Below are 16,582 nucleotides of genomic sequence, written 5' to 3' on the forward strand. Positions count from 1 at the left end.
GCTGCGCAGTGATTGAAAAGTCTGCTATTGCGCAATTAGTAACAGGGTCGTATACATTAAGGTACAAAATTTTTTTTTAATTTTAATTATTATGATAATTTTATATATACTATATAGCATTAATTTATTGATAAAATTGCTATATTTTTAGCTATATATAACGCTTGTTTATAACTTTTTTTTAAATAAACTACCTCGTCCTATTTATTTTTCTACAAGTCCTCCATGAATAACATATTTACATACATAACTGTGCGATAGGATAGTGGTTTATGGGTAATTTCTTGCAAATTTTTGCACACTTTAACGTGGAAATTTAAATATGTGCAAATTTCTGTAATCGATATACCAATTTTAGAAACATATATTTATTGTCTAATATTATTATTATATTATTGTTACATATCAAGTGCTGTAAGATAAAAATAATTATTTATATTTTTACATTTCTTTATCGTAAATAACTGTATGTAATAATATATGATTATTAAAAGTGGATTAGGGATAACAAAAGTATGTCTTTTATTCAAAAATAAATTTTTATCTCAAAATATCATTTGCTCTTTGCTGGTTAAGCTATTCAATAGAATTTTCTCGGTAGTAACGGGACCATCTGTGAAAAAAAGAGTACGATTAGATTATATCATATAAAATTATGTGAAGCTATATTAACATACACACACACACAAAATAATAAAAGAATATACTTTTTAATCATTTTTCATTACCTAATCTGTTCCAAGGATCTTTGTTCCCAGCATCTTCTCTTGCTGACTTAAGCGCATTTTGAATTGCAATAAGTACGCTGTAACTCGTACATAACGGTGGTTCACCAGTAGCTATAGAATTTAATAAATACCAAGTTTAACATCTCGGATTTAGAGTTATTAACCATTTGCTTCAGTTTGTTGTTTTACCTTTTGAACGAAGAACGCTTAACGAATTAGGATTATTTCTACGGAAATAAACTCGAAAATCAATAGGAATGTCTTTCGCGCCGGGTGGCTTATAATTCTGCAAAAAAAATTTAGTTTTTATTTTAGAAGAATTCCTCTTACGTATAATATGGCAGACTGGTAAAACCAATTTGATGTAAATTAAGATTTTGAGAATTTATACTGGTAAAACCAATTTGATGTAAATTAAGATTTTGAGAATTTATATCTAATTATGTACCTCAACTTTTAAAAGTATCATTTCTTTCATTCCATAATTAATTAAGTTAGAATTTTATTCTCTGCCGCGAACCGCTTTCATGACTTGAAAAGATATCTTTTATATTATTATACTTTTTATAGTAATAAACAATATACACTATTTTATAAAACCTAGTAAAAACTGATTTATACAACTATAATTCTCAGTCCTACATATATTAGGTTAAACAAATTTAACAACATACCCAAGTTCTATAATTCGTCAGCTGACCAGTTTTGGGATCATAAACTAAATCCTCGGAGGTCCAATAACCGAGACCCATCATAAAAGCGCCTTCCACTTGTCCTAAATCTAATTCTGGATTCATACTTCTCCCAACATCTTCAATTATATCCACTCTGTGTAATACGTGCTGTCCAGTCAATAAATCCAGTTCAATTTCCGCAATAGTTGCCGCGTATATCGGATAAGATTTTATATCATCTTTTGTAGTAAACCTATAAAATATGTTTCGTAAATATTCGGAAGACTAGATTAATATTTCTATAGCTATTTAACTACTGGAAACACATACATATATCGGGCGCACAAGTCGATATCTTTCGTATGTGCTGTCATTACTAATTCTTGCCACGAGGGGTCTTTCAGCTCGTTTTTTATAGGTTCAAGTCTTTTTACCAGTTCTTTGCAAGCCATCATGGTTGCCTAAAATTGTTAAAATACACATATACATAGGTATTCCTAAATACAAGATGACAGGAAAGTAATGGGACCTCTAAAAATATTTGTATGTAGCTCAAGTATAAATGGATTTTGGTCTCTCAAAAATAGAATCCTCGAGAAATTAGGTTTTAATAATATTGCCAATTATTGAGAATTGAAATCAGTCTTATTACTAAATTGCGAATATTTATGCATTTTTATATTTTTACGAGTACAACTAAAGAAATTTGTTTCATTTAAATTTTTAGATCACATTTTGTAGATTTTTGCATTTTCGAATTTCCCAAAAATGCATGAGCATATGCAATCTACTCATTACTTCTCTGATACACTATATATGTAATCTTTTTTGTATAATGTATTAATAAATGGAAATAAGTCTTACATATGAGCAAGTCTCGCTAGTAATACTACCGCCAGTAACAAAGTTGTTTGGAGATGTTAAATTGTTGCTTGGTTTTACGGTAACTAATGATAAATCAATACCCAAAGTATGTGCTGCTACTTGAGCTACCTGTAATGAAAAAAAATATGTAAGTAATAAACTGTTATTGTAATAAATGTATTACTAATAATTACTACCAACAATTTATTATAATACATGTACAATATTAAGATATTTTATTATATTTATATTTTTTGGCACCTTGGTATGAATTCCTTGACCACATTCAATTCCCCCATGAGTAATTGAAACTGTTCCATCCCTAGCATAAATTGATACAAGTGCATGGAATTGCCCCCATAATTGTAAAGGATACATCAAGGGTATCAAAGATATTCCTTTTTTCTTCCATCGATTTTCCTACAAAAGTTACAAAATTATTTAATTAATTAATATTTCATATTATGTATACTAAAATCATGGGGGATATTCGAACTCCCTTACATTGTTGAAAGAATCTACAGCTCTCTTTCTCGTCTCGTAATCCGCGTTTTGACATAGGTCATTTATCATAGACTGCAATGCACCTTTATGGTCCTCATGCATATTTGCATACCTAACCATCAATGGGTCCTTTCCAATAATCTTTGCTATGTGCTCCATTATGTTTTCTATCATAGCTACAGCTTCTGTCGAACCTGTCAATTAGAGAACTTAATTTTAGGGTGGCTATCATCATTTTTGCTATATTTCAAGTTATTATTCATAGTAATTTGAAATACCTGGGGCTCGACAGTAAGTGTTGGAAGGCAGGTCAGTCTTAACCTCAAAGCCTTTGTAGGCCCAGGTTGAGTAGTCATAACAACTAAATAAGAATCAACTATTTTAAACTGTTTATTATAACATATGTTCAAGTATATTCACCTATTGATATGTAGTGCAACTAAAGGTGCATGAAATTCGTTGAAATTGCAACCGGCATTACTCCAGTAATTTGCATTTAAATATTGAATGCGACCATCATCATCTACACCAACTTCGTACTCCTGACGAGTATCATAACGCTTTCCCATAGCTTGCATATTAGATTCTATTGACATAACAAATCTAGCTGGTCGATTTAATTTGTAGCATACTAAGGCACAAGCACAAGCAACATGTGTGGCACGGCTTATCTTTGCACCATAGCCACCTCCTAATCTTCTCACCTTTATATTAATACTGTAATTAATAATTAAGGAAACATAGTATTAAATATTAATATTAATATATTATATATATATAATATTTAAAACATTATTAGTCATTTAAATAAATATTATTAAATAAATATTAAATATTACATTAAAATATAAAACATTATATATTATTTAATTTTTAATATTTATCTAATAAGATTTATTTAATTGACTAATAATATTTTAAATATTATCTGTTTGTAATCAATATTTTGTATGTCTTACCTGTTGTTTTTTATATTGAGAAGCTCGGCTATGGCTACTTGTATCAGATCTATCCACTGAGACGCTGGATAAACGTCCATACCATCTTCTACTGGCACGCAGACACAAGTTTGAGTCTCCATAGTATAATGATACTGCCCTCCACATCTAAATTCTCCTTTAACCACGTGCTTCACATCATTTCCTATGATATTTAATAAAAAATAACGATAATCAGTTGTGTAAAAATCTCTATAAGTAAATGATCATAAAATGCATTAATTTATACGAAAGAAGATATTAATTAAATATTTTATTTAACACAAATATTTTGTGTACACACCTTTGTTCGTCGCTTCAACGTTAGCTGATTGAAGTAGTCTGGATTGGTTTTTGGATGCAAGCACATCTTCAATCGTTAACAATAGTTTTTCAGGCGTGAAGTCGACGTAGGAAATGTGTACCTTCTGTGCTGCTTCATTGGCAATCGCGTAGCTTATCGCAGCGATCACTCCAACTGGTTGCCCAGCATAATCGATATTTTTATCCGCAAACAGCTTAAGATACAACGACAAATAAGAACAAGTTATAAATTTTAAACATTTATAGTTTGCGGATTTTTATGCATTTATGGCAAATATGTATAAAACATTCAAGGTACAATATGTGTTATAATACCTAGTAGATGAAACTAATTTTTATATAAGTCCTAGCTTTTTTAGTTCTATTTATAAAGATATGAGTTTGCATAAATATTTACAGTGTATTCATAACATACTTGTTTATGAATCAACTTACTATTTCATCATAATTCAACATTACTTCTTGAGCACTTCCTGGTATGAATACATTTTTCCCAGGAATATCTTTGGCAGTATAAAAAGCAATTACTCCTTTCATTTTCTGGAAGAACATATTTAGATTTATGTTATAAAAATAAGTAATAAATAAAATAAGTAATAAGATTTGAAATTGACGATTTTTTAAATATTTTAGATCAATTAGATTAATCGTGAAAATAATACCAATGCTTCAGAAGCATCTATTTTATCCAGTTTCCCAGCCCCTACTGTGGTAAGAACGAAAGCACAGAAAACTTCATCTGACAATGGTGGAATATCATTTGAGTATTGAGCTTCTCCAGATGTTTGATATATGGATTCCAATTTTGGCAAAGGTTGATTCAAAGGCCATAAATTCTTATCACTATCAAAGTCCTGTTTGCCTGAAGATAATCCACGCTCCAAAAGAGTTCCACCACTGCGTGCTTTTGGATCCACACTCTCAGGCTTAATACTTAAAATATACTACAAAAAATGTTGCATCTCTGATCAGACATAAAGATTCATTTACTCAAAATTTTAATAGCTTTCATTCAGAAATGTACCTTGAAGAAAAGTCCTTCCGCAAGTGTTTTTCTAAATTTTGGAGAATAATCAGGTAAGACATGATCAGGATGAAGTTCATTGTCTAATTTATCCAAAGCATCTTTAATTACTTTTTTGTCCAAAATGGATTTCCCAATCAAGAAGTTTTCAGTGTCTAATGCATGCAGCTGGAAAAATTAATTTTGATTTAAACCTACATTGCTAAATAAACCTGTAGTTTTACTTACGAAATCCTTGTTTATTCCACCAATTATGATGTTTGGTTTCTCAAGCACTTTTCCAGCTCCATCTAATTTAAACAAGAACCCCGCATTCACGTGAGCATGGGCATTCTGTGCTCGTGGCATTATCTACAGTCCAATAAAATCTTCCAATGAAATCTATGATTCCAGGTAATCCAATTATTCTAGATATATCAAGATACAAAGGCATACCTTGTAAGATCTGTACTCGTATTCCTTGCCAAGAGCTGGCAACATTATACTGTATATAATTTTGTGCTTCATGTCCAAGTTTAGGAAGTTCAATAAATTCATACTAGTTTTTTTGCTACCAGCTTCCACTTTTCATAGGAAACAATATTTAAATAATAAATCTTATATCAATACAGAGAATATGCATAAATGTTTCAAATAATTTTGTTTGAACTTTTTTAGTTACCTATATGCACTTGTGCTCCTGCAGTTTCCAATATCAAAAATAAATCTGATGGAAATTCACGATGCGTGTGCTTGATCATTAAATTTCCTGCTACAGATCCAACCTGCAACATAAAATGTTATCAGTGGTTTGAGTTCATCGTATACTGTTAATTATATTTACTTACATTTCTCACTGGGACGCTAGCAATTAAATCGATATGTTTGGCTAAGTGTTGTAAGTATTCGAAATTTGGTTCCTTTGAATATTTCTCAAAAGTCTCCATTGCCACAGTAAGTGAAATATTCCCTCCAATAATCAAAGCGTCGTCAGTTTTTGTTATATTACGCAGATCAGGTATGTCGTTAATATCAATACTTATATCCGGTGTCTTCATTCGATACACACCTGTAAAGAAAAAAGAATTTTAATATAGATAGAGCACAAATAAATATAATATGGAAACCACACAAAAAAATATGATAATTTCTCATTTGACTCTCATCACTTAATAGCTTCATGTGTAGTTTTCATGTAAAATAATGGTTATTGATCATTACCATGTGCGGTGTTACCACCATGCAAAACATAACTGGCATTTGGATTATTCTGGAATAGTGTGAATAAATCATCGACTGCTAGAACCTTATGGAACTGACTACCATCCAATTTCATGGAAATGTTAGCTTCTGTATTCTGGCTGAGTGTGTAACAACCATTGCAACCATTTTCACACGGCATACCAGTTTTCTTGCAGGCTTTTATTTTGAATAATTCCTAGACAGCAACAATTTTTTGTCAAGGAAGATGGGAAGAGATTAAGTCGAAGGAAGTATAAACTGGTGGTGAATAGCAATGAAATAATTTTTTGGTTTGTTTACAAAAATACACAGAAAATATAAATATGATACTTGATTTCTGTTTAGATTCCATTTCTTCAATTAAGTCTATAATACATTAATAAAACCTATAATAGACTGTATATACTATGTAAATTAATATACAGGGTGGTTGGTAACTGGTGGTACAAGTGGAAAGGGGGTGATTCTACGCGAGAAAAGAAGTCGAAAATATAGAATAAAAAATTTTTTTTTTTAATTTTTCCATCGAGACAACAATCTACAGTGAGATCCGTTATAACGTACCGCACGCGTACCGAGCGAAAATTCAAAGTCGATTTTCTCGAAAACAAAGCCTCAAACGAAAAATTTTTTTCTATATTTTCGACTTCTTTTTTCGCGTAGAATCACCCCCTTTCCGCTTGTACCGCCAGTTACCAACCACTCTGTATAATTTATACAACCTATCTATTACTGAGAAGCCACGAATGGGTAATGAGTTGCCCATCAATAGGCGCCTGAAACTCTTTACAATCTTGTTGCTGTTGTTTGTTTACAAAACAAAATGAAGTTGAATATCTATCTATCAGATAAAAAATGATGCATTCATTATTCTCTTCTGAAATTTCCTACTGAATTGATATTAACAATTCTGTAAATTAATGATTGCACATTTTATCAGTAAGATAACAGATATCTGTTACATCTAATACTCGAGAATAAATACGGAATTATGTTTCAAGATCTACTGACATCTTAATGTTAATATTATCACTGACTTACTTCAATGTCATGAATGTCTTTAATAAGCTCTTTTGGAGCATCGCTCGCAAATGCCTTGAATGCATCCAGAATTGGTCGGTAACCAGTACAACGACATATATTGCTTCCAAAAGAATTTTCGATCTGTTTCATTGTTAATTTTTTTCCATTTTTGTTTTGCAGTAGACTGAAAACATTAAGTTAATTAAACCTACTTGTCCAATTTATATTAACATATTATTTAATATTAATGATCTACAATATTAAAATAGCATTTCAATTCTTATTGTATGTATATATATAATGAATATAAATGTAGAAGGTAGAAATACCTATACATGTTCATTATCATTCCAGGTGAACAATAACCACACTGGGAGCCATTTTTGCCTGCTAATGCTGCTTGCAGGGTATGATAGCCTTCTTGCTTGTTACCCACACCTTCAATCGTCTTAATAGCCCAACTGCATTAAAAAGAAATGTTAAAATGAGATCTAAAAGAGTGAGCAATACAAAAAATATGATCTGAATATTAATTTTAAGAAATATAATTAATTTGAAACTTACCCATTGCAGATCAAAACTGGTACCAGGCAAGAGTTCACAGACATTGTCTCACCTTTGACTTCCACTGACACAATGCAAGCACCACAGCCTCCTTCATGACACATAGCCTTAGTTCCTCGTAGTTTTGCATAATCTCTGATGAAGACGTTCAAGGATGTTCCAGGTGGGATTTTTTCTGTCACTGAAAATGGTCATACCATCAACATCATTATTGCTTCTATTCTGCTTTTGAATGATTTTAATTGACTAATTATTGGATTCAGACCTGTGTAAGTTTTCCCATTGATGGTGAATTCTACAACCTTCCTGGAATCCCTGTAACAATAATTTTTGCATTAACTAATAAATCGAGATATATATATATACACATACACATATATATGTCGGGTTTACATTAGAATTAGGGTTAGGGGCGTGAAACGAATCTTCGTTTCGATTACACGTTGTCGTTATGCAATAGAGAAGACATTGACTAGTGCAAATACGATTATCATAGAACTGGACAAGTAACCGTGGTAATTAGATACTCGAGAAACTAATGACAATGAACCTAGGTTCAATAACGAATCCGACGGGATGATAAATGAACGTGCTCACAAAATCTAAGTCAGACGCGTAATATTTACTGGGCGTAGGAGTTACTCTTTTAGTCGATGAGATCGCGAGAGAGAATGACTTTCTCGTCCCGATGATGCCACAGAGGAAAACCATAATGGGCTGTGTCTAAGGACACAAGATCATCGGATTCGTCGAAGATAGCCTTCGTTCAGAAAGTAAGGGAAATTGGCGTTGTTGCTAATTGGTCAATCTCCATATCAGTCGTTAGAAAAAGATGCTAGCCGCCCTCGAGGGAAAGTTGCTAGTGGGAGACGTCGTTCACTGAAAAATAGGTCTCCTCAATCTTCTCGTAGTTGGGACAAAGACTGTTTGTTTGAAGGACTTTAGTTAAATCTCGCGTGTGGCGAGCTACGGGACAGAGACCGTTGGAATGTTTACTGCCGATTGTTACAACTATTTCCTTTTTAAGGAGAGCTATAGAATTACTCCATGCCTTTGTTAGACAAAGCGTTCGTCCCGTGACCGCGGCTACGTTCGGCGACTGGCTGTCGCCTCGAGCCCAAGCTCATTATCACAACTCTCGAACAATTACAATCGGATTGAATAACTACAATTGTTTAATTACAACTATAGTGGACTCTAGATTACAATGTTGCGGGATTATCCAAAATTCCAAAGGCTCCGGTGTTCTTTCGTCTCCGACATATATATATGTAATTACAAATAATTTATAATATTATAATAATATTATATAAATGATATTATATAAATATTATATAAATATTTTATTTATGATATAATATAATAGAACAACAGAATAGTAAAATTTAATATTAATTTCAACAAAAGGACGATAGGCATCACACTCGATATTAACACGATCTTTATATTATGTTACATTATACTTATTATACTTTCATAGCATCATATTTAATTTAATTTTATTTTACTGATTTCTTTTAAACTTGAAACGAACACTGCTGTCTCATTAATGAAACAAACTCGTTCTGAATCATATAAAGCATTAGAGGGCTCACTTTATATACTGCAATAAAACAGTTCATTCTATTATTGTAATGGAGCTGATCATTTGATGCAAATAAAAATGCAAGTTCTATCTTTGCACATAAAAACGCTATCTTTTGAGGGATAAGTAAGTGTGATAAATAAACTATTACAGGTGTATACTAATAAGTAAAAAAGCAGATATAGTATTTTAAAAAATTTTAGTAATTGGATGCAATAAAATGAAATCTAATCTTTCGGCGAGGTAAGAAATATTATTCGAAATAATGAAATTATAATGAGCACATAAATTACAATATCAGCAAGGTAAACTGTTACAAACAGTAACAGATCATTGTTAGAATTATTTGGCTAACCTATAGAATATTGGAAAGTTTTGAAGCTATAATGAAGTGTTTGAATAAATACTATTTTTAAAAGGGATTTAAAATCGGCTTCTGTGTTTAGTAAAATAATGTTGAACCCCTATTTCAGAAATTCTGAATAACCAGTAGTTATAATAATTAGAATAACTATAGTAATTAATTTTCTCTCCTATCTATTTGAATAACTGAATATATTATAATATATATTATACTAGTTATCGTAATGTGTATAAAATTTATTCGAAATACATAGTCAAGAAATGAGATAACCTAGGAACTGTATGTATATAAAAGTATTTCGAAAAAATTTATTAGTGAAAAAGACGAACAATTTTTGATAGATAAAGAGATCTTATCTGGATAAATCTTTCTTAACTTTCGCTACGAATTTACCGAACTACGTAATACGTATTTCCAAATAAAAATTGTTTGCATCAAAATCTAATAAAATATTAAATATTCCAATTGTAGTAAACACTCTAATATTCTACTCAGAGTAGATACACTAATTATTATTTCTTACATGTATATAACTATATTAACATAGATTTTGGCACAAATAATTTATATATTAATACAAGTATTAAATACCCTTGTATGGAACATCTTACTAAATGATTTTGCATTAAAATCTACTAAAATTATAGGAAGATTACAATGTATCCACAATGATACCCATCATGATTTCAGATATACACAAATGTAAAAATAATCTTGTGAGTAAGACAGTGAAACTAGAATTTCTTGCCACTTATTAAGTCCAATGACAAGTCAAATTGTATGTACAATAGACGTATCTAAGTGTAGGCAATGAGCGAATACCACACGTTATCAAAACAAGATTCCAGATGATCTTATGTAATAGTCGGTAATAGTGAGGGAACTCTGATTGATAACAATGGCACGCTATAGAGGAATATACTTTATAGTGAACGTCGTGTAGTACATAACACATGACAATGCCCTTCACATATGTGCAACAGTATCTGCTATCGCAAGTGGCGATAAAGCTATAACGCGATTCAAAATGAAGGAAAAGCCATTACGTAATCATAATCCTTCAGACGTGTTAGTTAGACTGGAAATTGAAGGAAAGATGCAACGATCTACGCAATGCATACATTATGCAAAAATATGTTAAATTACACTTATTATAAAATTTAGTAGATGAAATAATATACGAATATCATATATACTATTAATAGTATTAAAATCGTTAGCGCTGTTATATATGTATACAGGGTGGTTGGTAATCGGTGGTACAAGCGGAAAGGGGGTGATTCTACGCGAAAAAAGGAGTCGAAAATATAGAACAAAAATTTTTCGTTTAAGGCTTTGTTTTCGAGAAAATCGACTTTGAATTTTCGCTCGGTACGCGTGCACTTTATCAGGTCTCGTTATAACGGATCTCACTGTAGATCGCTGTCTCGATGGAAAAATTAAAAAAAAAATTGTTATTCTATATTTTCGATTTCTTTTTTCGCGTAGAATCACCCCCTTTCCGCTTGTTACCAACCACCCTGTATATTAAAAATCATTTCTGGCAAATGTGATGGAAAAGTTATGAAATATGCAGATGAAATTGACCGTGGCCAGGAATATACATTTGATACACTCCATCTTATCTTTCATCTCATCTAGAAGTAAGTTATAGTATAATTAGAAAGATATTTCATGGAATATTTGCATAATAATAACCTTTTTTCTATACTCTAATAGTACTTTCGTATTTCTATTAATCACATCCGTGAAACATTGAATAATATACGGATGGTACTAGTAATATACTAGCAATAATATATACTATTATTATATACTAGTATATAGTTATACACTATTACTATTATATTACTATACTAGTATATCATAGTATACTACTATATACTAGTATGCTACTACACCATAGTATATACTAATATACACACATCATTATACTATACCATAGTAATAGTATACACTACTATACTATTCTTCTATTTTCCCATAAAATTTAACGTTCTTATTTTTTAACAAATTTCGTTAATAATTCCTAATAACATTCCTCTATCTTTCCACAGAATCTAACATTCTGATATACAGAGTGTCCAAAAACTGATAGCACAATCGGGAAACGGAGTAATCTATGTGAAAAATATATCTACAGTATACAACACGTTTTTCATCTCTGAAGCTACGTTGCCGAATAAATTGACTTCAAAAACTTCATTTTTGTATGTAAATTTAGGTGATATAGATATAAGTTAACAATCAGCAGGAGATTATTCTACCTGCAAAAATATTTTTCCATTTAGTGCTTCGCTTTCAAGAAAATTAGCCCGATATACGCGTATTCGACCAAATTTCAAATTTTATTTTTTCAAAGGCGAAAGATTTTAACTCGAATAACTTGCTATCGGTTATTCGCTTCTGTTCCGTTCAACATTAATCAAGTTTAACTCCACTTGACGAAATTTCAAACTCGATCTTCTCGAAAATGAGGCGTCATATGTAACAAAACAATTTTATTCTGCATCTTCGATTTGTTTTCCTCGCGTGCAATCGCCTTCTTGGTGATTGTACCATTAATACTGGGATACCTTGTATATACCTGTCATCAACAAAGCAACACTTATGTCAGATTGCATACTTTGTATACTAGTAATACTTCAAGGAAAACGTTATTAAATCATTAAATGATTAACACTTTTTAAACATGATATTTCATCGTGATAATAAATTAACAATTGTCAATCGTTATGCAATAGTGTAATACTCTGGTTTTCAATTTTAAACAACTTGTAGTGAATTATATGTTGATTATCCACCTCGTTAAAAATGTCGGGGATTTGCATACATGTATGTACTTGCAATGACATAATGGCTTCTTGTTTTTTTACAAGAAATTAACTCGAATAATTGAAGGTCATATTATCGGCTTCTTTGCATTTTCCTATGTACATTGCCATTTTTTATCTGTAAGTCGAACATTAATTTTGTATCCCTGTAAAAAGCAATTTTTTCACGTGATCAATATATCATTTTTGCGATCATAATGGCGAATTGTTATATCTAAATTATTTATATTTTTATGGAATAATAACAAAAAATGAAAATTTTAGAGAAGAGGCATATTAATGTATACATTATTGAAAATACTAAATACAGCCTGAATACTTATACTAAATACTTATTACATCAAATGATAAAAATAGAAGATTAACGTGGAGCTTGTATTCAATAAAAAGAAATTTGAAGTGGTTGGAGGTTATGCCACTATCGATACCAAACAGTGATGTATAATGAAATAGAACGCATCAAACGTGCACACTGCACGTACGTAATAAGATTATTATGGGCATAGGCCTCAATAATATAATACAATACAATATAAAATACAATACAGTATATTTCTTTTTACCTGTGAAATTTTATATTTAATTTTATATTTCAATTACTTTTATTTTACCAATGAAAAATCTCCTTCTATTTAGTAATTGATATTTGGATATAATATTATATCTAATATTAAGAAGAATATAATATTATGATATCTAAGTATTAATTATTAAAGGCAGATTTTTATAATATTATATTTAATTGTATTTAATTATACAGGGTGGTTGGTAACTGGTGGTGCAAGCGGAAAGAGGGTGATTCTACGCGAAAAAAGAAGTCGAAAATATAGAATAAATTTTTTTCTTTTTTTTTTAATTTTTCCATCGAGACAACGATCTACAATGAGATCCATTATAACGTACCACACGCGTACCGAACGGAAATTCAAAGTCGATTTTCTCGAAAACAAAGTCTCAAACGAAAAATTTTTATTCTACATTTTCGACTTCTTTTTTCGCGTAAAATCACCCCCTTTCCGCTTGTACCACCAGTTACCAGTTACCAGTTAAATTATAGAGAGGAATTAGAAAAGGTTGCAAATTGTTTTACATGGTCTCGAACTTTTCTTACGTGATACATCACATTTTTCCTCGTGAAATTTTATACTCTATATTTGTATTTCAATTATATTCAATTTTTAATCCAATCTAATCTAATCTAATCTAATCTAATCTAATCTAATCTAACCTGGTCTCTACACTTGACAATCAATGTCATCCCTTGACTGCATAGGAAAGGGAAAAATTCAAAAACATTGAAAAAATTAATAATTAACATCTATACTACACGAATTACAATGAAATTCGGAGATCTTGAAGAATCGAGAAACTAGATAAAATTTTTCTCCTACCGCTCGATTGGTAATAAGTGCAAAGTTGGGCTTTTTTCATGAATTTTGCAAATTTAGAAGTAAACATGCAAAATCGCAGAAATTTATCTTTGATTCAAATTATGTATAAATCGTGTAAATACATATGCAACTAAAAAACAGGAAATGTGTTGAAACTTGTTTCGTGACAAATGGTAGTTTTTTTTTCAGTGAACAGTCAATATTTGCTAAGTTCAATTTATACGGCATATAGAAACTCGCTTATTCGACTATGACAAATTAAAGTGAACGATTTCTGTTATTCGATATAATCCTTTTTAACTTCGTTTTTGTAAATGTCAGCTGTTTTTTGTAAATGTCAGCTGTTTTTTGTAAATGTCAGCAGCATCGATCGTTTCTTAGCGAACAACGATTGGCTTTCACTTTTCGTGGAAGGAACTGGAATTTATCGTAGGGCCAGAAGAAGCCATTCACTTTTTCTTGGCATCGTGCGCTTAACGAAATCGGATCTCAAACAATATTTGCAACTTTCTCCTCTATAGACGTGAATTATGCCAACAATCGCACGCTATTCAGCTCGAACAAGCAGAAGCAGAGGACATCTATGATCTAATTCTTCTAAACGTTTGTGCGAGCAACTATTCTGTTAAAAGTGATACGACCTCGATAAGTTCTTCAGTGAAAATGTAAAACTGTTTGGAAGCTTGCGAAACAATTATTTTGTTGTAAGAAAGATAATAAACTCGTAGAAAATGATTATTTAATCGCCACGAATAAACAACTTGTGGAAAACAATTTTTTAGTTGTAACAACAAAGCTGTTCAAATGATTTAATTTTAACAATTTTATTGGAACACAAAATTTTAACAAAACGTAAGAAAAAAAAAGGAAAAGAGATATAGTTTAGAAAAATAATAGTCAGTAATTACTATTTTTGGAATTTTCCATTCTTAGTTCTCGAAATTTTCCACGTTTTTCCAACAGGGGAACCAAAGGTTTTCAGTTTTGATATTTTTTAAATTCATAGCTAAATATTGATATATAATTCTTAGCTTTCACATACATTCTTGGATTGCATTAGAATTTCACCAATATAAATCATGTCAGCTGTGTCTCATGGAAATGGCAGTGATATTTGAAAATGTTTTATATAAAACGTATAATATATATAATAGTTTTTTTACAGTGAATTATGTATATTATGTAATATGTTACACAAAATTTTAATAAAAAGTAAAAAAAAAGGAAAAGAGATATAGTTTAGAAAAATAATAGTCAGTAATTACTATTTTTGGAATTTTCCATTCTTAGTTCTCGAAATTTTCCACGTTTTTCCAACAGGGGAACCAAAGGTTTTCAGTTTTGATATTTTTTAAATTCATAGCTAAATATTGATATATAATTCTTAGCTTTCACATACATTCTTGGATTGCATTAGAATTTCACCAATATAAATCATGTCAGCTGTGTCTCATGGAAATGGCAGTGATATTTGAAAATGTTTTATATAAAACGTATAATATATATAATAGTTTTTTTACAGTGAATTATGTATATTATGTAATATGTTACACAAAATTTTAATAAAAAGTAAAAAAAAAGGAAAAGAGATATAGTTTAGAAAAATAATAGTCAGTAATTACTATTTTTGGAATTTTCCATTCTTAGTTCTCGAAATTTTCCACGTTTTTCCAACAGGGGAACCAGAGGTTTTCAGTTTTGATATTTTTTAAATTCATATCTAAATATTGATATATAATTTTTAGCTTTCACATACATTCTTGGATTGCATTAGAATTTCACCAATATAAATCATGTCAGCTGTGTCTCATGGAAATGGCAATGATATTTGAAAATGTTTTATATAAAACGTATAATACATATAATAGTTTCTAACAGTGAATTATGTATATTATGTAATATATTATATGTTACACAAAACGTTTTACTTAAGACATTTTTTATATTATTAACTTTCATTACATGCAGCAAATATCTTGTAATATATATATAGTTATATAGTTATATAACAAAAAGGCCATAGATATTTCTATATAAAATTGTAGATACAATTGTTGATATAGTGATCGTTACATTAAATTGTGAAATCACTTACCTAATGTTCCTTTGAATACCATTCATGTTCACAAGTATTCGAACCGCAAATTCAACGAAGCAAACTTTGTAATTGTTTTTGGTAAGACAACTTCTACGACACAATCGTCGCGTGGGTATCGTATAAATTGACTGCACTTCCAAACGATCGTTGTAAAGAGTTTCTGCATCACTCTCTCCCACCATCTGCAATAAAGATAGTTACAAAAGAGGAATATTACGTCTGTGACTGTTTCGATTACAAACCTAGTTTTCATCATTGTCTGCTTGATGCATAGTATTTTTCTGTATGAATCATCATAATGAAATAGCATTCCATTTCTTCCTTTTTTAAATTAATCTCCTTAACAGTACTTCAAAGTACTTTTGTACCATAAGCTGTTTTTTTTTTTTTTGTTGATTAGCTAAAAA

General features: G+C 30.4%; 1 protein-coding gene across 2 annotated transcripts; it reads right to left on the bottom strand.

Moving 5' to 3' along the window:
- Positions 1–458: 458 nt before the first annotated feature.
- On the bottom strand, positions 459–16,275 carry LOC117242522 (xanthine dehydrogenase/oxidase-like). Of its 2 annotated transcripts, none has more exons than XM_033509257.1 (25): positions 16,173–16,275; positions 8,169–8,218; positions 7,904–8,084; positions 7,669–7,800; positions 7,358–7,523; positions 6,296–6,512; positions 5,923–6,143; positions 5,757–5,859; positions 5,531–5,658; positions 5,324–5,446; positions 5,096–5,263; positions 4,734–5,015; positions 4,507–4,611; positions 4,052–4,265; positions 3,730–3,913; positions 3,191–3,487; positions 3,049–3,131; positions 2,771–2,964; positions 2,528–2,686; positions 2,267–2,395; positions 1,733–1,863; positions 1,403–1,655; positions 918–1,014; positions 729–839; positions 459–613 (listed from the first exon to the last, which is right to left on the bottom strand). In XM_033509257.1, exons 1-25 carry the CDS (start codon positions 16,196–16,198, stop codon positions 546–548), a joined length of 3,822 nt encoding a protein of 1,273 aa, XP_033365148.1. In that variant the 5' UTR covers positions 16,199–16,275; the 3' UTR covers positions 459–545. The 2 variants fall into 2 exon arrangements, with proteins under 2 accessions (XP_033365148.1, XP_033365150.1); XM_033509259.1 differs by lacking the exon at positions 16,173–16,275 and adding an exon at positions 10,509–10,546 and having other exon boundaries at positions 546–613.
- Between the last annotated feature and the right edge of the window lie 307 nt (positions 16,276–16,582).

This window comes from Bombus vosnesenskii, unplaced genomic scaffold, assembly GCF_011952255.1.
Source record: "Bombus vosnesenskii isolate JDL3184/JDL3185 unplaced genomic scaffold, Bvos_JDL3184-5_v1.1 scf7180000016274, whole genome shotgun sequence".
NCBI classification, from domain to species: Eukaryota; Metazoa; Arthropoda; class Insecta; order Hymenoptera; family Apidae; genus Bombus; species Bombus vosnesenskii.